This window comes from Akebia trifoliata, chromosome 14 (assembly GCF_017979445.1).
Source record: "Akebia trifoliata isolate Shusen 1 chromosome 14, ASM1797944v1, whole genome shotgun sequence".
NCBI lineage: Eukaryota > Viridiplantae > Streptophyta > Magnoliopsida > Ranunculales > Lardizabalaceae > Akebia > Akebia trifoliata.
In genome coordinates, this window is record NC_141388.1 from 5,220,182 (window position 1) to 5,242,997 (window position 22,816).

General features: G+C 35.8%; 1 protein-coding gene across 5 annotated transcripts; it reads left to right on the top strand.

Moving 5' to 3' along the window:
• Positions 1-714: 714 nt before the first annotated feature.
• RNL (RNAligase) lies at positions 715-22,414 on the top strand. Of its 5 annotated transcripts, none has more exons than XM_086424398.1 (27): positions 718-1,059; positions 1,176-1,454; positions 1,540-1,590; positions 1,836-1,918; positions 2,085-2,184; positions 2,984-3,062; positions 4,762-4,885; positions 6,770-6,876; positions 7,088-7,216; positions 9,327-9,391; positions 9,513-9,677; positions 9,948-10,108; positions 10,226-10,257; positions 11,829-12,010; positions 13,480-13,559; positions 13,828-13,893; positions 14,049-14,338; positions 14,926-15,033; positions 15,403-15,500; positions 15,621-15,681; positions 16,712-16,788; positions 16,903-16,974; positions 17,058-17,134; positions 18,045-18,128; positions 20,556-20,658; positions 20,812-20,970; positions 21,844-22,414. In XM_086424398.1, exons 1-27 carry the CDS (start codon positions 883-885, stop codon positions 22,234-22,236), a joined length of 3,402 nt encoding a protein of 1,133 aa, XP_086280524.1. In that variant the 5' UTR covers positions 718-882; the 3' UTR covers positions 22,237-22,414. The 5 variants fall into 5 exon arrangements, 4 of the variants coding, with proteins under 4 accessions (XP_086280527.1, XP_086280524.1, XP_086280525.1 ...); XM_086424399.1 differs by having other exon boundaries at positions 18,048-18,128; XM_086424400.1 differs by lacking the exon at positions 718-1,059 and having other exon boundaries at positions 1,315-1,454; positions 1,826-1,918.
• The last annotated feature ends 402 nt before the right edge of the window (positions 22,415-22,816 follow it).

Genomic DNA, 22,816 nt, shown 5'->3' on the forward strand with positions numbered 1-22,816 from the left:
TTGATTTGTTGTAAGAAAAAATTGGTGCATTAATAGCAGCTCTTAACATTACCAATTTTACCATGAGCCCCGTTTTTTTCAAATACTAGTTATTATTTCTAGGACTATAAACTGGGCGGGTTGGAGGGTAAACTCAGGCTCAACCCAAGTGGTAGAACCCTAAATCCGAGCTCAACTCAACCTGACCATGGGGCCTGAGCTCAACCCAAACTTGATCTTCTAAAATTGGGTTGAGTTTGGGTTAGCCCAAGTTAGATAATTTTGAACGGATTGGACAGGTTGACTCGTTAAATATCCCTAATTTCATTTTAATCAATAAATACGTTTTTTTTTATCTTAAAAAATATACCACAAAAACAAAAACCATTAATAAATAAAACCACATACTCCCTCCAAATCCATCACTAAGAGAATATTCAGATAAAGCATACTTAATTAATACCTACATTAATAATATTCAATTGTCCACAAGTCATAATAATAAGATGAGAAAAAAAAGTTAAAAGAAAATAAATATAATTACTATAAAAACATTTGTATATTAGTATATAGGCATAACTCAGATTTTAACCCAGATTTAACTCATTTTTATATAACTCACCCAAGACTCACTCATCAATCGAGTTGAACCCGGATTGAGTTCGGGCCAGTCCCTCTCCAAGTTTCAGTCCTAATTATTACAAGTCAAGAACACCAATAGAAAACTGCGACGTATCGTACTCAAGAGTCGCAGACACAGTTATTATTTGACTTTTCATGGTGGGGTTTCAACTTTCGCGCGCCGTCGTGGCACCCACAAACGTTGCCTGTTATCTTCTCTCTTCATCTCTCGTGTCATCACTATAAATCCCATCACACCGCCCTAGACGAATTTTCACCTGGATGTCGGTATCGCAGAGGATCATCTCTGCTTTCTCACTCAATCTCTCCTCCTCCTCTCCTAAACCTAAATCTCTCCTCTTCTATCAATCTCTTTCGATCCAAACAACAACTCGGCTCTCTGTATTTCACGCACTCAGATTCAGCAGATTTGTCTCTGATTCATCAATGCCGAATAAGGTTCCTCCATTAATCAATAAAGTTTCATTGATATTTCTATAGATTTTGGTTGATTTTTCGACTAATTGTTTTCAAGTTTAGCTGATTTTACTACATGTTCTTGTAAATTTACACAGGGATCGGTGAAACAAAAACCTGTGAGTACATCTTCGGTCATGGAGAGTTCTTCAGCTGTAACTGAAGATATAACCAACAAACTTACTGGGTTAAGTATTGGCGAAACAAACAGACAATCTCATGTTCCAGCCTTGGTTGAGAAAAGCAGCGCTGGTTTGAGTAAAATGTTCAAGGGTCCACTTGGGACGGATTTCACTGTGGACAATTTGACGTACTCATTGGCCCAAATTAGAGCTACATTTTATCCCAAATTCGAAAACGAGAAGTCAGACCAAGAGGTATAATTCTTGGAAAATTAGATATCAAAGTTCTTAATTTTTTTTCTTCGTATTATTGATTTGTTATTTGTTCTAATATTTGCAGGTTAGAACAAGAATGATTGAGATGGTCTCCAATGGCCTGGCTACCGTGGAGGTATGTCGTGTTTCATGGACATGTTGTTTCTTAACTGCCCAACATTCAGGCCCACAAGGCATTGTTGGTCTAAGACTCTAATTGTTGTTTTGGGATTTTTTTTTGTCTAGTTTAATTGGTGTACCTCAATCACACACACATATGTATATGAATGCTTTTTTATTGTTTAATGATATAGTGTTTCAATATCCGTGATTGGATGATTTTACTGAATTGTGTAAATTTGATACACGAGACTTCTACAGGTTTCACTTAAACATTCTGGGTCTCTTTTCATGTATGCGGGACATGAGGGTGGAGCATATGCCAAGAATAGTTTTGGAAATATGTATGGCCATCATTCATAAACCTTTGATTACATATATGTAACTTTTATAATTTGATTCCTAGTTCCAAAGTGCATATTTCACTTGCTTGCTCTCTCCGTCTGGTTCGAAAGTTCTTATTCTAGGTTGAGAGTTGAAACTAAAGATAATATTATGCTCTTAATGCAGATATACTGCTGTTGGTGTTTTTGTTCTGGGAAGGATGTTTCACGAGGCGTGGGGTATTGAAGCATTTAAAATGCAGGCGGAGTTCAATGATTTTCTTGAGGTAATTTATTTATTTTTATTTTTTGATGGGTGAGCTGGACTTGAACCCATGACCTCAAAGTTGTTTTGCAATGTGTCAAACCAACTGTGCTATGGGTTTAATATAATGAATGCACCAGAAACGCTCTATTGATTTGGGAATTGTTACTTATTGTAAGTTATACCATTAAATTTTCTGCGTGATCCATCTAACATAGCTTGATCATAATGCTTTGAGTTTAAAATGAATGAAGAAGATCAAGTGCTCAGCTATTATAGCTGAAATGTGAATATGTGATGCAGGCAAAGATTGGGTCCATGAGAGCCACAGTAAAAATCCTCCGCTTAACCTAAAACATATCAATTAAGATATCAGTCAAGATGGGTTCATACACCTGTACTGTTATTGTAAAATAACACCAGCATTTTTTCATAGTATTCATTTTGGAATATTATGGACATTTTATCGACTAGTAGAGTAGAACAATATGCAAACCAATACTTGCTTTTGTTGCTCTATTTTATTACGGATCAATTTAGATACTTTAAAAATTAGGATCCTAACCAATAAATGTGCGAATGCATGACAATTGTGTAGTCATTTTCTTTTCCATTTACCAATTCCCAAAAAAGTAGAATCCTGTGTTTGTTTTCTTATGAAACCTTGAAATGTTTATATTTTGTGTCACTATTTGCTATTGAATAGGCATCGTAGGTTTATATCTTATTAGGAAAGGCATGGCCTGCCATAATTTGCTTATCACCGTAACATCTTCAAACTTTTGTAAAGAAAGTGACTCTATAGCTGGCTATGTTTTCAGAGGAATCGCATTTGTATATCAATGGAATTGGTAACTGCTGTTCTAGGAGACCATGGACAGCGACCTCGAGAAGATTATGGTATGACCTCTCTCTCTCTCTCCCCCCCTTTTTTTTTTCTTTTCTAAAGTGAAGAATACATAGTTTGTAAAGCACATAAAGATTAACGGAGGAACGGAAAATCCCTGAGTTTCACTAAATATCTGAGAAATTTCAATGAAAATTCAAATGCATCTTTTCGTCAACTGAACACGTTATCTTACTACTTTTGGTTTCCAACTAATAAATTGCTCGATGAGTGGAGGAGAAATACTACGGTAACAAAAGGAGACTTACAAAATTGCAGTAATTATCATGGTATAAAACCTATTACCCACTCTGGTAATAATGGAAAGCAGTGATAGAGAACACTGATATTAGAAAATCAGTTTGGCTTCATGCTCGAGTAGTTGATGATCAAGGTTATCTTCTTAGACAATTAATGGAGAAATTTTGAGGAAGGAGAAAGAATAGGCATATGATTTTTATTGTCTTAGAACAAGAACACGCATATGACAAAATCCCTAAACAGTTACTTTGTGGATATGAAGAAATGGAGTTCTGAGTGCTTATATTTATGTCATTAAGAACATGTATTCTATGAATTGTAACTAGTGTTGTACAATATATGGTGAGACAAGGGAATTTACAATTGATTTACATCAAGAATCGTTTCTAAGTTTGTATATTTTTTCATTGTTACGGATTGATTAATATTCATGTTCAAAGAGAGGTCTGTTGGTGTACTATTTTTTTCGTGATATGGTGTTGATCATTCACAGTAGAGACGGGTATCCATAGAAACATTGCAGGGAGGATGAAGTGGAGGAGCACTTTTGGAATTTATGCAACTGACTTCTGCTAATCAAATTAAAGGAATTTTTTTTACTAGACAGCAATAAGGCTATCCATGCTTTATGAAGCTGAAGGCAATCAAGAAACAATAGTTCATATAACGTGTAGCAAATATGAGGATGATGAGTCGAATGATTGGTTGGACTGGGAAATTCAAAATAAATTATATATATGCATTCAGGGAATTAAGGAATAGCCCTAACAGGAGATAAAATAAAAGAAAGTAGACTGGGATGACTTGGGTTTGTGTAACAGAGACCTATTCGAACAAGTTCTTCAATGCAGGTTGAAGGCTCTAAAATGATGGGAAGGTCGAAACGATTTGGATGGAGCAGGTTAGACAATAAATGAAGACTCATTCCTTGACTGAATATATACCTCAAGATAGAGTTAAATGGAGATATACCACAGTATTTGAGATAAGGTGAGGACGACAACGATGACATTCAAGACATCAAAAAGGAAAATAAACCTCTTGTTACTCATATATGTATGTATTAAGGAAGACAATTTTCCTTTGTAGTTAGTATTTGCATGTATTGATAGTTGATTTGTGGATAACCTTAGCATTTACATTAATTAGTTATGGAAGCAACTTGTTAGCGGTTGCTTTAGTTACACTGATTGAAATATATTTAAATTTATTTTTCATGAAATGCTTTGTTTATGCTCCATTTTCCTTTTCCTATTCTGATGCACTGTGTTTCTTTCAAGTATCTTGCTTATTGAAGTTTGATCTTGTCTTATAATATTTTTTAGCTTTTAGAATGCTTTCAATGAAATTTTTTCCATTGGTGATTGTTGGCTTCTTCTGTGATTATTATGGTTTGTTGATCCCTTTTTTGCTGCCACCGGGATACTTATGGATTGTATTGCTTCTGAACAGTTGTAGTGACTGCAGTCACAGAACTGGGCAATGGAAAGCCAAAGTTCTACTCCACTCCCGATATAATTGCTTTTTGTAGGAAATGGCGCCTACCAACAAATCATGTTTGGTTGTTCTCAACAAGGTGAAGATTTTGGATTTACGGATAATCTTGTTAGTAAATAATGGATGAAAAACAATTGGGAATCAGTGGGAATGCTACCAAATTTATATCTATACCTCATTATCTTCAACTGTTCAACGATGCTTGAAATTGTACCTAGCATGGTCATGTTTTCCATAGTGCTGTAGTTTCTTATTTGTTTTAACTATTTCAGCCCCTCTTTTCTTTACATGTTTATGTACTTACATAGCTTTTGTGGTCAAAATATAAGAAACCATTTACTCTTATATGTTATTTAACATGGTATTATCGTCGAAGTTCACCTTCTAATCTTCTGTCTCTATTGAAAAAGATCCTTTTTTCTCTAGTTATTGGTCTCATGCTGCAAATAGTGTTGTTACAATGAATTAATTAATTATTTAAAACCCATAGCATTTTTGTTTTTGGGGAGGAAAACTTCAATCACACTCATTGCCTGGTTAAATATTTCAATGAATAAATAAAGCAGTATGGGAAGTATTCGTATCCAATGAATAAATTATCTACCATAACCAATAAGAAAGAAAATAAGTGTTTGCAAAAAAATGCTATCTATTGTAAATGGAAGTACACCTGTCGAATTCCACAGATTCTGGTGCTTCATTTTCAGTTTCTTTTAATTTTCTTTCTTCAATTTCAAGATATGAGTTAACGTTTACCATAGGTTATGACTTCTACTTTTCCTGTTGGGAACTATTCTATGTGGAAAATATTTGAATTACATATATTTGTTCACTTTTCTGTAGTTATTTGATAGAAATCAAAGGTATCACTTTGTTTTAATTATTCAAAGCATTCTCACGAATCCCTTTTTTCAAGGTTTGTCATATCCAACACTCCCTACCTGTGTTGGAGTATGACGCTTATACCTATACCAATGCAGCATATATTTGAGAAATATACTTTTAGAAGTGTATTACATAGATGATATGCTCTGACAATTATCGATATTTTTGCTTCATTTTTCCCCTCCAACTCAAGTGAAGAATTGTTATAGGGGTTTGTAAATCTCGATTTTTTGACTGCAGTCAATATTCATTTGTCCATCATCACTTACCAAATTTTGGAAAAGAATTATTATTAATTCATTTATTTCTTTACTTATTTATGTTGTGTGTGTGCTGGGGGGTGGCGGGGTTTGAGGCTTGCTATTGGGGCATGAATTGATTGAGGCTTGTCTCATTGGATGAATAGAGGTTTAGGCAGGTACAACAAGATATTCCAACATTCAGCTTGACAAGAGTATTCATATTATCTGATTACTAGGTAGTTGAAAAACTGGATGAGTTCTTGATGTTTATTTAGTGTTGGTGTTTTTTTCCTAATTTAAGTTGGAATTGAGATTCTTAGTTAACCCTAAGTGTCTTGGAAACCAAAATCTGAATTCGACTTTGAAAGTAACTATAGAGAGAGATTTTGGCTGTAGGCATAGCCCCAAAATTCTTGTCCATGTGCGGTATAATTTGGATTTTTTGGGGAGCTTACCGGATTATGTACGTTTTGTCACAAAAAGCAGTCACACTACTTACAGAACCGAAGTGTGCATACTCAATATCTTAATTTTGAAGATGGCTTTCAGCTAATGTTAGCATAGTAATATTTGAATTTGAAGCGCTAACTGCTTGATCCCAAAAATAAGTTGTTTTTTAAAGAATGATCAAGGTGTAAATTTGCATTCATATATTTACAACTATGCTTGTTGCCATTTTTGGGCATTTCAGCTATCACTATTCTTTTACACTGAAATAGCTGTTTTTGCTTGAATTCATTTCGGACTTTCTGCTGAGTTTGAGCATATAGATTCTTGTTAATTCCCACAACTAGTGGTGAATTTCTTGTTTCTGATATTGTTCTATGTTACTGAAGGAAATCCGTGACTTCCTTTTTTGCTGCATTTGATGCATTATGTGAAGAAGGAACTGCAACACCTGTATGCAAAGCTCTTGATGAGGTTGCTGATATATCCGTGCCAGGTTGGGTTTCTAAGTGTAGTATCTTTTTATTCTTTTTTAATTGTTAAATGAACTATTCTACTGGACAAATGGATCTTTCATGCTTTTTTAATGAACATTTTAGAAATACTAGTCTCCTCTTAAAGTTCATTTCTTTTCTTTACCCTCCACTTTCAGTTTATGTAGTCAATTTCGTTGAAGTATGGTATTTGATCTTTGAATTAATCTGCAGGATCAAAAGACCATGTAAATGTGCAAGGTGAAATCCTCGAGGGTCTGGTGGCGCGTATTGTTAGCCATGAGAGCTCAAAACATATGGAGAAAGTTTTGAAAGATTTTCCTCTTCCACCACTAGAAGGAGGTATACCTTCATGTCATCTATTTTAGTTTGTTTTTGGTTACCTTGGCCATTGTATCTTTCATATTTTGTGGTTTAGTACTATTTCTGCCAGCCAAAGTAATCTGTCTTGCATAATGGGGTATTCTTCCATCTTTTTGTTTCTGCAATCCATTACCAACTTTCGTTAGTGTTGAAATATTCCATGTGGATCTCTCAAGATTCAGATGCATTTAACTACTGAATATGTAGCTCTGCTGTTTTTATCTTTGCTCCACAAGGAACTAAGAGGTTTCAAACGTTTTCCCCCCTCTATTATTGCCACAGCAAGTGTGATTGATTTGGACTTACCAGATTATTCCTGTGTAGAAAACTGCCTGTCTTGTATTCTATGAACTTTCCTATTCTTACATTTAGATTGCGTTTTGATGTTCATAATGGAGAGTTCTTGATACAAGGTTGTGGAAGGCTCCATTAGAGTTGAGTCCTTACTATCAGATTATGGAACTCTCGAAATGACACGTCTTCCTTTCAGAAATTGCTTGGAAGCAACAGAGGGGCAAGGAAACCATCAAGATCAATGACCAATCCTCTATTGGATGTATGGTAGTTTTAAGATTTTCTGGGAAAGAACATTGCATTTATCCCAGTTTGAAGTGGTTGTTTGTGCATGTAAAGGATGCTGGAAGTGTAGGAAAGCGGTAAAACAAGAGGATCAAGCAATTACTTCATATTTAGGGTGACATAATAGTACACGAGACATTGAAAAAAATAAATAAATCATACTCTCATGTATGATACTCAAGTTAAAAAATTGAATGCTTTATGTGGCTAGTGAATTTGGGCCTTTGTTAATTCTTTATGGTTGTATGAGGACTAGTACATTACTAATCACCTAGTGAAGTTGAACAACTAGTTTTTCAAATGGGACCTCCTTTGTGATTCATGAGGATGTCTTAGTTTTTGATTCTTTGCTCCATTGTGTTATTGTTTTTTGTTTCTTCTTGTTTTTGCTTGGCTGTAGCCTTGGCCACGTTTTTCTGTTTTTAAATTCTTTGGCCTATCATAAAAAAAAAAAGAAGGTTGACCAACTAGCTACAGTTGTCTTTTGATCTGTGTGAATTACAAATTATGTAAGTACAGTAGCAGCTAGATTTATCTGGATCACGACCAATCCTCTATTGGATGAACATGTATGGTAGATTTGAGATTTTCTAGGAAGAATATTGTCTTGATCCCAGTTTGAACTGGTTGGTTCATGTGCATGTAAAGGATGCTGGGAATGTAAGAAAGAGGTAAAACAAGAAGATTGAGCAATCACTTCATATTTAGATTGAATTACTGGTACAAGAGACACCTATGGAAGAAAGTTTGTACTCTCATTCATGAATCTTAACTTCTAAAATTGAATGCCTTATGTGGTAAGTGAATTTGAGCATTTGCTAATTCTTTATGGTTGTATGCTGCCTAGTGAAGTTGAACAACTAGCTACAGTAGTGTTTTACCCGTGTGACTTATAATATATGTCAGTGCAGTAGCAGCTAGATTCATCCGGGTCACCCTCCCTCTCTAAGGCCCTGAGCCTGAGCCTATTTGGACTACTATCAGCCCTACTGAGCAACATCCACTTACGCAGTTTGATTGAACTCTTGAATGACATTTGAAAACCTACATCTACTGAGTGATGTAAATTTTTTATAATAAGTGAACATCAGATCCTTCATCTAGAGGAAAATGTTTGAACACAATAGGATCTATGCTATGTTTGGAGAGATTCTTCTGAACTGCTGAAAGTTCTCATGCTAATACTCGGGTTGAAAAGAACCACCAATTCGATTGAGACGCTCATACATTTGCTTGTCTTTTCTTTTCGTGTTGTGTTTTTTTTTCCCTGAAATGTACGTTATTAATTAATGCCACACTACGATTTTTCTCTTATTAGTTCATTCCTCAGCTGGTAATTACTTATTCAATGTAGTTCTGGTGAAGCACTCTAGATTCTACTTAATTTCTTTTGTTGTTTTTATCTTTATCTGATGTTCTTGTGATTGTTTTACCCATAGACTTGGTATTTTTATATGGCATTTTTGTGTGTGCCTCTTCCAACTTTATTGAACGTTTCCTTGAACTCCAGTTGGCCATGATTTGGGACTGAGCCTGCGGGAAATATGTGCTGCTAATAGGACAGATGAAAAGCAGGTAGAGTACTACCTTGTAGTTTAGAATATCATCCCTTTTATAGTTTGGCTTGTTTCTACTTATGATTTGACGTGCTTGATTATTTGTGTTATTCTACGTCAATTACTCTTCGCTTCTGCAGCAAATAAGAGCGCTCCTACAGAATGCTGGAACTTCTCTTTGCCCCGACCACTCTGACTGGTTTGGAAATGGCAGTGGTGATGTCCATTCAAGGAATGCTGATCGATCTTTCGTTTCAAAATTTTTACAAGCTCACCCTGCTGATTATTCCACAGCCAAATTGCAGGTCTATCTACATTCTAAGCTCACCTTGCTTCCTCAAATATCAAATTGCATTGCTTCACTATGTTGAGGATTTAGAAAGGCTTCTAGATGTTGTCAAGATTATTATCATGCTTGGATATAGTTGATGTTCAACCATATCTGTCTCTTCATGTTTTTCATTTTGTTTGGACCTTTCAAACATTACTAGTTGCTACCAGTTCATATGTCTGGAGGGTTCTTTGTTTGTTCTGTAATGATCTATATGTATGTATATATTTTCCAATTGTACCAGGAAGTAATACGTTTGATGAGAGAAAAACGTTTTCCAGTTGCATTTAAGTGCTACTATAACTTCCACAAGATCTCTACATTGGCAAGTGATAATCTTGATTTTAAGATGGTTATCCATGTGCATAGCGATTCAGGCTTTCGACGATATCAGAAGGAGATGAGGTTTTCTCTGAATTCACGTTTTTCAGAACCTTATTTTTTGAGCTTTTCTTTCCATCTGAATATATATATATATCACATCTGCATTTTCTAAATAAAGAAAAACTTGATTTGTTTCAGGTACAAACCAGGATTGTGGCCATTGTATAGAGGTAAACATTTTCTTAATTTTAGTTTCACTTTAGAAGTAATTTCTCTTAACAAATGACCCAAAAGATATTATGACTTATGAGTATTTGATGCAGGACGATGAGGGGAGATAAGAAAACGATGGGGGGTTTTAGGAAATCTGGTTTAGGATTGGGTTAAGGATTTGGGCTAGGATAGGGTAAACCCAAAAGTAAAATATTTTTTTTTCTCGCAATTATGATGGGATAGATGAAAAGGGTTATAGGTTAAGGTTTATAGGATAATGATTAAAGGTTAAGAGAATGGAGAAAGGATTAAGGGTTGAGGTTAGTAGGTTTCAAGAATCAAGAAAGGGGTTTCAAGAATCAAGAAAGAGATATCATGAATCATCAATCAAGAATTAAGAAAGGGGTTTCAAGATTCAATAATCCAAGACTTCAAAAAATCTAGAATCAAGAATTCAAGAATTCAAGAAAACAAGAAAACAAGAAACAAAGTTTATGAGTTGGGTTATTGAAAGTATTAGAGGCTTCTTGAAAAAAAATTCTTGATTTCTTGAAAAATCAAGAAAACAAAGTCTAAGGGTTAGAGGGTTCTTGATGGATTCCTAATCTCTCACAAATAAACAAAAGAAGATATAGGATAAGAAGAAGATTAAAGAAAAGAAAAAAAAAATTGATATTTACCTTAGAATCACCCCAATGATTTCCATGGCATCAATTATATTGAATGCACCAACATTCAAAAGAAAACAAAGACTTATGTAATTTTTTTATCATTCCATTCATTCTCCTTCCATAAACTCTATTACAATCTATAAATAAGGAAAATCAACTAAAAGTCCTAATAAAATTAAAATATCTAATTTTCGTAACTTTCTCTCTTCTAAATTTTCAACCCAAATAAATTTTAAATAAAACACATCCTAAAGTTACCAAATTGCCCCTAAATATTATACTAAGACCACGGGCCAATAAAACATGAAAATAAGCACAAAAAAAATAAAAAATAAAACATAAAAATAAAGTCCTAAAACAACTCAAAATTAAAAAAAATAACTAATCTAAAATAATCTCGACGATAAATCTAGACCTAATTAAGTGAAAACCTAAAAAATTATAAATTTTTTGTTTGAACCCTTGACTGTTGACTTGATTTCTGTTCCGCATTAATATTTGTCCTCTACAATCTATTTTTGTGAGAAATATATTGGATACATTCATTAAATATGAAAACAGGGGAAACATGAGGTCTTGTAGTGGTATTATTTAGTATTGTGTTTAATGAGTAATAGAGTTTTTGTTGATAGAAGTGGTGGAAAATTTACTGAAGAGGTAAGTGGGCAAGTTACTCAACCATGTTATGAGTTGTTAACATATTTCAGGGTGGCAAAGGATGTGTTTTTATTAGTGATGCAACTTTGTCTCTTACTGGGTTTACCCTTTTCGCTGTGTACATGTAAGCTTGCTTGCTGTACTACAGTGTTTTAAAATGATCATTTTTCAATAGGAAAATATTTTATTATAGGTTATTCCATCTCAATTTCCGTTGATTTATAGGTTGTTTAGCTGCTAATGCTTCCATTTTTTCCCAGGGTTTTTTGTTGACGTAAATTTGTTCAAAGCAAACAAGGAGAAAGCTGCTGAAATTGCAAAAGACAGCAATGTACTAGTAGAAAATGTCAATGGTAGCTGTGGCAAAAGTACATCAGGAAAAGATGGTTTAGCTGATGAAGATGCAAATTTAATGATCAAATTAAAATTTCTTACTTACAAGGTATACATGTTTTTATTATTTATAAACTATTATGCGGGAAATGATTGTATGAAGTGACAGCATGTAGAAATTAGACGTCGATGGTGAACCAATTTTATTACTTGTCTGAATTATGCTCATCAGAAAAAAATACTTAAAATTATATGTAGATAAATGTTTTCTGCTTTCCTATATAACAATGACATGGACGCATCTGTGGGTGACTTACTTTGATAGGAGATGTTTGACAATGCACCTTTGAAGCCCAAAATATCAACTTACCTGTATGTTTATTATAACATAATATTTTAGCTATATTGAACTCAAAATTTTCTAAAAATGTAGATGACAAAACAAATGGAAAGTAAAAGAAAACATTTCCATACACCATAGATCTTTCCAAGTAACTTTATAAATATAAGTGGATTTACAAATTCTCTTTTTAGAATTGTTTTAATAGGAAGACATTGAAATGAAGGGGTGCACCTTACTTATCAATTATCACAACGTGTTTCGTGTTGTATCAACATGTATTGCTTGACACGGCAAAACCCTCTAAAATGTTGCCACTTTTACATAGCTTCCTTCTTTTATATAAAAAAGACATCTGTTACTGGAGAAGCACATGGTCCCTCCCAAGTCCCCAACTCCACCCTAACCCAAAAAGTGACATTTAGAAACAGTAATGGAATATATTCTTTTACCAATTTGTATCTGTATGCATTGCGAAAAATAATTGTACAATTCAAAACATTACTGAACATTGTGGATACATTACCAAATTCCTAACACACTGCAATGATTCTTTCTGGTATATGCTGAAAAACTATGTGTTTTGTCCTGAATAGGGGCTGAACTTTGAACCTCTACTGGACTCTCTTATTTGGAAGTGCAACATTTCAATCATTCATGCCATGCATGTAGTTATTTTTTTAATAATGTCCATTTTAGGTGATGGGGTTTTTCGAATTTAAATTCTCTTCTGTGCTTTAATTGGTTAACCTTGCACTATCCTACAACTTCTGAATATGTGGTTCGCTGATAATATATCTTTCTCAGATCTAGGGCTTGAAATAAACAGCATATAACTTTTATCCGGTTCTGAAATTTCAGAACGGTGTGGGTACTTGGATTTGAAATTTCTTCATTAGTTTTAGCTTATTTTGTTTTCCCATGACATAATTTACTACTGCTTACTGGATATAGTAATTTTCATGCAATATGACAAGCTTTACATTGCATGATGTTTGGTTTTTGTTATCTACGGTACTCGATTAACTACTGTTTTTATTTATTAAGACTTGTCAATTCATATCATGTTTCTGATATTTGCTGATGTTTCGGAATTGTGCGGCTACATTGATTTGTAATTTCTTCATAAGTTTTCTATCTTGTCTTCTTTTTCTTATGACAGAATCTGCTACTACTCACTGGACATGGCAATTTTCATGCAAATTGATTTTTTTTTATTTATTAACTACAACGTGCAGTTAAGAACCTTTCTGATTCGCAATGGCTTGTCAATTCTTTTCAAAGAAGGTCCAGCTGCTTACAAGGTATACTACCTGAGGTGAGTTTGTTTTCCAATAAGGTGATTGGAAACCTAGGATTGGAGTTTTAGGAGGAATAAATCTGGTGCTATCATGATTGTAGATAATGAGTGGGGACATTTTTTTTATTATCATCTGTTAGGAGTATTCATTCCTTTTTTTTTTTTTTTGATATGTATCAGTGAAGGGTTTTATCTTATGATGATGATCTCATCTTTGATACGTGTACACCCAATTTTTATCCCATGTTTGATTATTGAAAATATGGTGTTATAATGACATTGTTAGGCAAATGAAAATATGGGGCACTTCAGCTGGGAAGCAGAGGGAACTCAGCAAGATGCTAGATGAATGGTAATGTTAGTTTTGTTTTGTATACAATATAATTTTGAGGCCCCTTATACATTTTTCACCTTCTGTACTTACTCTTTTTTTCTTTAACAAAACAAATAAAATAAAATACATTTGTTTGAGTGGTATGTGAATTTGATTGTTTAATTAATATGAAGGGCTGCTTTTATACGAAGAAAGTATGGGAACAAGCAGTTGTCATCATCTGTATACCTTAGTGAAGCTGAACCTTTCCTTGAGCAGTATGCAAAGCGCAGTCCAGATAATCAGGCTCTGATAGGATCTGCTGGAAATTTTGTAAGGGCTGAAGATTTCTTGGCCATTATTGAAGGAGGCAGGGACGAAGAGGGTGATCTTGAACCGGAGCGGGATATAGCACCTCCAAGCCCAACCCCCACTGTAAAGGATACGGTTCCAAAAAATGAGGGCCTGATTGTATTCTTTCCTGGTAAAATCCTCTCTTGAGTCTTGTGAACCTTAACTCCTTTTGTGTTCTTTTCAATGATGTTGATTATTGCCCACTGGACTTCTTCCCCCCATGCTTACTAAATTGACCCTCTAGGACTCCATTTGTTCTTCCCAAGTCACTAACGACCATGTGGAACTCTTCTTCTTTTATCTTGTTTTACCTAATTGTCCTATTATATTCCAAGTAAGAAGACAGCCTTAAACATGATACTTGATCTTCCTTACATGAATTTGTATCGGTTCTCTGATATTCTTATTTCTCGACCCAGCTTTACTCTCTTCTTCTTGCTTGCTTTTAATTGGTTTGGAACTGACCCAACGTTACTCCGTCTCCCATAGTTTTAGTGTGATTCATTCCCATGTTACACTACGTATGGTGCAATTTTCTGCATATCGTTTATTTTGTAAATGGTAACTACGATACTTCTCTTCCTTTCATCCGGCATTTCCTAATACCCAAAATCCTGCCAATAACCGGGACAATCTGTTTTCTCCATGCACTACCTAACTTGCTTAACACTGTGTTCATATATTCTTATACCACCTCGGAATCCATTTCCTTTACAGGAATACCAGGTTGTGCTAAGTCAGCGCTGTGCAAGGAAATACTAAGTGCTCCTGGTGTGCTCGGAGATGACCGTCCTGTCCACAGTCTCATGGGTGATCTTATAAAAGGTGTGTGATGTTAGTTGTTTTTTAATCTGAAGTATATTTTAAGGAGGCCTTTTGTGCTTTCTTAGATATTTCCATGGTTATAGGTATGAAAAATATACGAGCAGGACTAGACAGGGTAATGGAAAATTGTGATGTCTGATCATAGATGATGTGAGTGTTATGAGATATCAAGATTACTATCCGAATGACTAAGAAGACATTATTTCTCTCTTCCCCTCCCTTCTGTCAAATTTCAAAAACATTGTATGCATGAGATTGTTATGTTACTCAATTATTAAGAAGTTTTAGTTGCTAAAATCATTTCTGGGAATGTATTCTATTTAACTATTATACTAGTTATCTTATTTCCTCTGAATGCATTCATGACAGGAAAATATTGGCAGAAGGTTGCTGATGAACGCAGAAGAAAACCATATGCCATAACCCTCGCTGACAAAAATGCACCAAATGAAGAAGTCTGGAGGCAGGTAACATTTTGCCTCTCCTGTGTGAATTTGCATGCGTTGATTGGTACCAAAAGATTGGTGATGGCCATTTTTTTCTTTTCATCTGGGTTGCCTTCTGATGGACACTTTCTGATCATGCAGATTGAAAACATGTGTCGGAGCACAAGGGCCTCAGCTGTTCCAGTGGTTCCTGATTCTGAAGGTTCGTACCCTGTAAATATAACCTTTTGTTGTATTTAAGTTTTTCCTCAGTTGAGTATTAATTATACTTGTTTGGCTTCATGATAACTACTTTCTCAGTTTTTGCTCTGTGCATGAATATCAATCTAAATTTGAATTATTATGGATAAATGAAAAATGTGCAAAAGCTATATCTGCCTCTCCCTTTCTCTGTGTCTCATCCTTTTTCGTGTATGGCATTATTTTTTTTTCTTTAAATAATTAAACATATTTTATTAATGAAAACAAACACAAGGTCGAGATGACCAATCTCTACAAGAAAAGTTACAAACAGCCCCTTAGTTGGAGCACAAAGCCTCCCAGCTAAAGACAAATTCCTCAAAAAACCCAACCCTTAAAGCCTGGATCTTCTTTTGTGTACAGCATTATCACTCTCTTTGACAGCTTCATTTTGTAACAAAGTAGTGCTTTTCCCCTGCACTGCTGGTCCTAAATCATGACATGAGGGTCGGTTCAGCGTGGCAATTCATGTAAAAACTTAGTTGTCTCCAACTCCAACCACAAGTCTCAATCCTTCATATCAATCACTTGGTTGATCCAGTCAACCCCAGATATTTTGGGTTAAAGGTTTGATGACTGATTGGCCAACTGATAGCTGTGGCGTTTAGAAACTCATCAAATATTCTCCCGCATTCTTTCATCGTTATGTTTTTATTCTCTTTCCAATATTTTAGCTTACTGAAAGTTACTCAAAGCTAGATGAAATCAAATTTTTGGTTAACCACTGTTGTCACAATGCCATATTACCCAGGTTAGTGCTAAAACTGTAGTTTAACGATTGCATCTAGTTAAAATATTGGAAACTCGTCATAGTGCCATCATACCATCATTTTCTCTTGCCTTAAGGTTTTAATATCCTGTTGCTTTTTGACTAATAAGTAGTGAACGGATTTTCATCTGCTTAAGAAGTAATACCATGAAGAAGCTACTGATGTCATGTTAGCAACTTTGATTTGTTGGATTGAAATTTCATAATCGTTTGAAATGTGCAGGAACTGAATCAAATCCGTTCTCTCTCGATTCATTAGCTGTTTTCATGTTTCGTGTACTTCAGCGAGTTAATCACCCGGTATTTGCATTTGTCTTGCTGCTTTTGTGTTCAATCTAAGTAGCCACTTCTACACACAAAATGTAGCTGATCAATTTCTAATACTTGATTTTCTGCTGCTGTACATTTTTGAAGGGAAATCTTGACAAGACATCTCCAAATGCTGGTTACGTCCTGCTAATGTTTTACCACCTTTATGAGGGAAAGGTACGCGCCATTGCTGTTACATAGTGTGCATGCACATCCCTTAAAGCATCTTCTTTACTTTTTCTGTTTTGCCCAATTTCCAGGATCGTAGAGAATTCGAGAGTGAATTGATTGAACGTTTTGGAAGTCTCGTCAAGATGCCATTGCTTAAGTCTGACAGGTCAGGATCCTGTACTCTGTGTAAGATGCAAGCTCTGATTAAATGGCTATTTTTTCCAATGAGGGGTGTTTCGTAGGTCAGAGAGAGTGTAATTCAATTTCTTTATCATTGACTAAGAAGATGAAACATGTATCAATATGGTGGGTGTAGATGCACCAATACTGCTATAATTTCTGTTCTCTCCTATTTATGTTGGATTGTTCTCCGAACCAAAATAAAATAGTGTGTGCTTATATTTTATTGTAGACACCACATAATATTTTGTAATAAATTTCCTTCAAAATAAAGTTGTATTAGTAAAAAGTTGCCCCTCCCCCCAAACCCCACAAAATAAAATAAATAAATCTTATTAGATGTTAAACTCTGAATTGAAGGTGAGGTAAAAATGAATTGCTTGTCTAAACTTCTTTAATGGTGTTCTCCATCAGAAACCATAGTCTGATAGTCATCAAGACAATATAAGAGCTGCAATTGACAAAGTAAGACTTGCAGCAACCAATGAGGTATGCATGATCTTGTTTTTGTTCCTTAGTAAAACTCTGGAAATGATGATGATGAAACATGATAAAAGAGCTGGTATTTGTTGGTGCGTATAATGAGGCTTCACTGATGGTGGCAATATTGACGGTGATGATAAGGATATATTTGTGATGTGATGATGACTATGTTATTGAATGTTATTACTGATAGTGTATACACGCATGTGTTCATGCGTGCAGAATTCTAGTTATTGCTTTCTTGAACTATTTACATGAATTTCTTTAATTATTAGCTTATTCTCCGAGGTTATTATGAACAAACCATAGAACACCATTTTACACAAGTATTTCCCCTGTTATCCACATGCAATTATTTTCTTCCTTCCTTCATTGTATATTTGTATCATTGATTATTAATTTTTTTGCATCAGCAGGAGTCCTCTACCAGGTCCTGTGAAATCTATATTAGAGGAGGGGATAAATTTGTACAAGCTTCACACAAACAGGCATGGAAGGTAGATGAAAATTTTTACATAGTTCCTCGTGCTTATGGTTGCAAAATGGAATTTTAAGAAACAGAGTCTATGGTACTTTGGTACTTCACTATATCAGAGTATCTTTGTCGCAAATACGATAATCACCAAAAATGTAGAAATGGTGATCTCTCTTCTGGAATTTTTTTTTTTTTTGAAAAGTATAATATATTGATGAAAAGAGGGAAAACACAGAACAAGGAGGCCGAGGTAGCCTCCAAAAAAGAAAAAGAAATGAAAGCTAATACATCAGTGATTACATAAGGAGTTCCATCTAAAAACAAAGTCATCAAACGTAGTCCCTATGAACTCTGTACTCTGTTTCGACCAAAGATACATGAGGCCCAATATCTCCATAAAACTGGCATGAGAGCTCCTCATCTTATTATTGAACACCCTGTTATTTCTCTCGTTCCACACCCCCCAAGCAATAGCCGAAGGAAGAATAACCCAAAGATATCTTTTTCTTGAAGAAAAAACCTTACTAGCCCACCCCTCTAACAATGAGGAAAACTTACGAGGAAAGACCCACTGGATGCGAAACAGACCAAGGAAAATTGACCAAATATTATAAGTGAAGGGGCAATGGATTAAGATATGGTCGACAGACTCCCCATCCTTCATACAGAGGGGGCAACAGTTAGGAGTAATCCAACCCCGAGTAATCAAATTGTCCATCGTAAGAATTTTCCCAAGGAAAGCCAGCCAAACAAAGAAAGAAATTTTAGAGGGAACTGAGTTGGACCACATAATGGACCCGAAGAAATGTCGGTCTGCAAAAGGGTTGAGCCACTTGTAGAAGGATCTAACAGAGAATCTCAAATCCTTGGCCCTCGTCCATTCCCACCTGTCTTGTACACTTTCATCAAGACGATAAGAATGCAGGAGATCAAGGAAAGATGTCACGTCTGTTAATTCCCAATCATTAAAATTACGCCTGAACCCCAAATCCCAAGTAGAGCTGGAGTCATTTCGAATCAAACACTGTTGGATCGAGCAATTCTTTCTCAGTGAACAAGCGTACAATGACGGAAATTGGGCTGCTAGAGGTGAAATGCCACACCAGTTATCCTCCCAGAATCTAACCTTGTCTCCTATACCCGCTTTGAATCTAATCCCTTTCTCAAACTCCTCCCTCACTTTGAGAATCCCCTTCCAAACGCTACACCCATACGAGTTATTAGCCTCGCCACTAAACCAACCTAGTCTCTTATCTCCGTACTTGGCCGTAATAACTCTCCTCCACAATCTACCCTTTTCCTCCCCAAACCTCCAAAGCCACTTCCCTAAAAGCGCTCTATTAGCTAATCTAAGTCCCCTAATCCCCAACCCCCCGTTCTTCTTGGGCATGCAGATAACCTTCCAATTGACTAGGTGATACTTCCTCCTACCATTCCTATCGTTCCACAAGAAATTTCTCATAAGCCTTTCCAACTTGATTTCAATAGACCTCGGAAGCGTGAACAACGAGAGAAATAAACCGGGATACTCGTCATGGTGCTCTTAATCAGTGTCACTTTCCCTCTTTTAGACAAGTACTTGGCTTTCCACGTGCTTAGCCTTTTCTCCAATCTCTCAATCACTCCTTCCCAGATTTTGATACTATTGTATGGTGCTCCCAGTGGTAAGCCCAAATAAGACGTGGGTAAAGAGTCATACCCACAGCCCAAAATGGCAGCCATCAAATGAATATCGTTCACCACTCCAACCCCAAAAAGCTTACTCTTCTGCAAATTGATATGTAAACCAGACATAGCCTCAAAGCAACATAATAGAACTCGTAGCACCCTCACTTGATCTCTCGAATGATCAAGGAACACCAATGTATCGTCCGCAAATTGTAAGTGAGAAATCAACGGACCATCATTCGCCCTAAACCCCGAAAGCTTACCTAATTCGACTGCTCTTCTAAACAATCTACCCAACGCTTCTGCTACAATAAGAAACAAGAACGGAGATAGCGGATCCCCTTGCCTCAACCCTCTCGAACCCCTAAAAAAATCAGCTGGGCTCCCATTGACCATAATTGAATAGGAAACCGTTTTGACACATTTCATTATCCATCTTATCCACTTAGCTCCAAAACCCATTCTCCCCATCATATATTCTAAAAAATCCCAACTCACATGATCATAAGCCTTTTATGTCCAGACACTTCTTTTTGATTTGTTACTAGGAATGAATATATCTGGATATGGTTTTATTTAGTGTTGGTAGATGAACAAGGCAAATCAATCTGATTTATTAAACCCATAGTTTAACTGTTTGTCACTGGATACATCTGTTTACAGTACTATGTACTGACGGCTGTGTTGTTTTTCAGATTTCAACTTAATGTACGTAACAGGCCTTCCATTATGTCTTTATTGATATTTTGTATTTTTCACTTGTCCCAAATATTGATCTTAGATCGGAGCCTTCCAAAGGATCATATGCAAAAGACTGGGACAAATGGGAAAAGCGATTGCGAGAGGTTTTATCTGGAAACGCCGAGTTTCTTAATTCTATTCAGGTCAATATCTATATTTTGCTGCCTTCCTGTTTTATTTTTGTTGGAAAGATTTGATTATGATGCCCGAGTACTGTAGTTTGGTCAACCGTAAGTGTTGAGGATTTATTCCAGTGCCCACATTATACTTTCACTCAACCTGTGTCTCTTCTCCAGGTGCCATTTGATTGTGCTGTCGAACAAGTGTTGAAGCAACTAAGAAGTGTTGCAAAAGGTGACTATGCAACTCCCAGTACCGAGAAGAGGAAGCTTGGGAACATTGTTTTTGCTGCCGTCACTCTACCTGTTTCAGAAATCATGAACCTCTTGGATAATGTGAGTATGACCACCTTCCCGTCTAATTTTTTCAAGTTCCCCACCTAACATATGCACCAAAACCATACCATATAATTAAGAGAAATTATATTGACACACTAACTTTTACTTACAACACGCCAATCATTTATAAATCAAACGCTTGTATACATGTAGATTGGTGTGTTATAAGTAAACATTGGTAGATGACATCCTACTAAGGGGCGGATTTAGAGTGGGGGCACTTGCTCCCCCCCCCCCCCCCCCCCCCCAAAAAAAAAAAAAAAAAAAAAGAAGAATTTTCAAAGTCTATGGATTAGTGAGCTATTGCGACAGATTTTAGGGGTGGATAAAAAAAATCTGCCATTATTGCCCCCACAATTTTTTTTTCCACTCTTAGTTGCCCCCACAACCATGTTTTTTTTTTTTTTTCACGCTTAGTTGTCCCCACATAATTTTTTCTACTTTTGGTTGCCTCCCATGGGCAAAATCCTGGCTCCGCCCATGCATCCTACCAAGGTTCAGGTTACCATACCAGAATTTTTAAAATTTTCATTTCTTGTCTACGAATACTCAAAGGGAGTAGTGCATGAGCAAGTCAGGACTTGCTTTGGTCAACGAGACAAAAAGTATGGGGCCAGAGGGACAGTGGTAGTGAGATCAAAAGTGGGTCCTGGAAATTATATGTAGATTTGATGTTTATGTCAACCAATCAGAACTTCATTGTCATGATATCATTACTTCACAATGCCTTGTTTTTAAAATCCTGGATTCCTATGAATCTCTCCATTGGTCAAGTTTTGCACTTATGTTTAGGTATTACTGTATCTACTAACTGGAATTTATGTCACATATTAGCTCCTAACACCATTTATATTCCCATCTATCCAACAGTTGGCCCAAAAAATTCCCAAGATTGAAGGTTTCCTCAAGGACAAGGATATGAAGAATTGCCTCAGTAGAGCTCACGTAACTCTTGCTCACAAGAGGAGTCATGGTGTCACAGCAGTCGCTAGTTATGGAATGTACCTCCAACGAAATGTCCCTGTCGATATTACTGCACTGCTTTTCTCCGATAATACGGCTGCGTTTGAAGCCTGTCTTGGATCAGTTGATGATGAGAAGATAACCTCGAAGAACCCGTGGCCCCATGTCACCATATGGACTAGAGAAGGAGTAGCGGCCAAGGAAGCCAACACCCTACTGCAGTTACATTTAGAGGGTAAGGCAACTCGCATCGATATCAACCCACCTTTCACCATATCTGGAACATTGGATTTTTATTGAGCTTTTTTGTTTTATTTTATTTAGATTATTTTTGTTGATTCAGTTTACCTATAAATCCCATCTCCTTGGGTTTTGGGGGGAAGTGGTGAAGAGAATGCCAAAGGGGAATGGGAAAGTTTTGTAAAGAACTGAGGTTCTAACAGTTGATATAATCGTATAACAATTATTTACTCGTTCAGTTGCTTGAGTTTCAAACATAGAATGGCATTGGGGGTATGATATTATGTAGGGCTGCAATTTGGGTGGGCCAAACCTGAACCCGCTGGGTTGAACCCGACCTTGGGTCAGTTCTGGGCAATGTTAGCTTGGGTTTGGCCTCGGGTTCGGGCAACAAAAAAAATGCCTGACTCAAATCTAGTTGGGCTCAGGCATAGGTATCGGCCAACCTGATTTCAACCCGAGCTTAATATGATTATAATTTGGAAGTATCTCAATATGTATGCTTTTGTTTATCTATATCTAAAAAAAATGTGATTATTTTCATAAAATAAATAATTGTGATACAATGATTCTATTAAAGTCTTAAATATTTTTCTTTTGTTGAAAATTGCTATTAACAATAAAAATGATTATTTTAGTG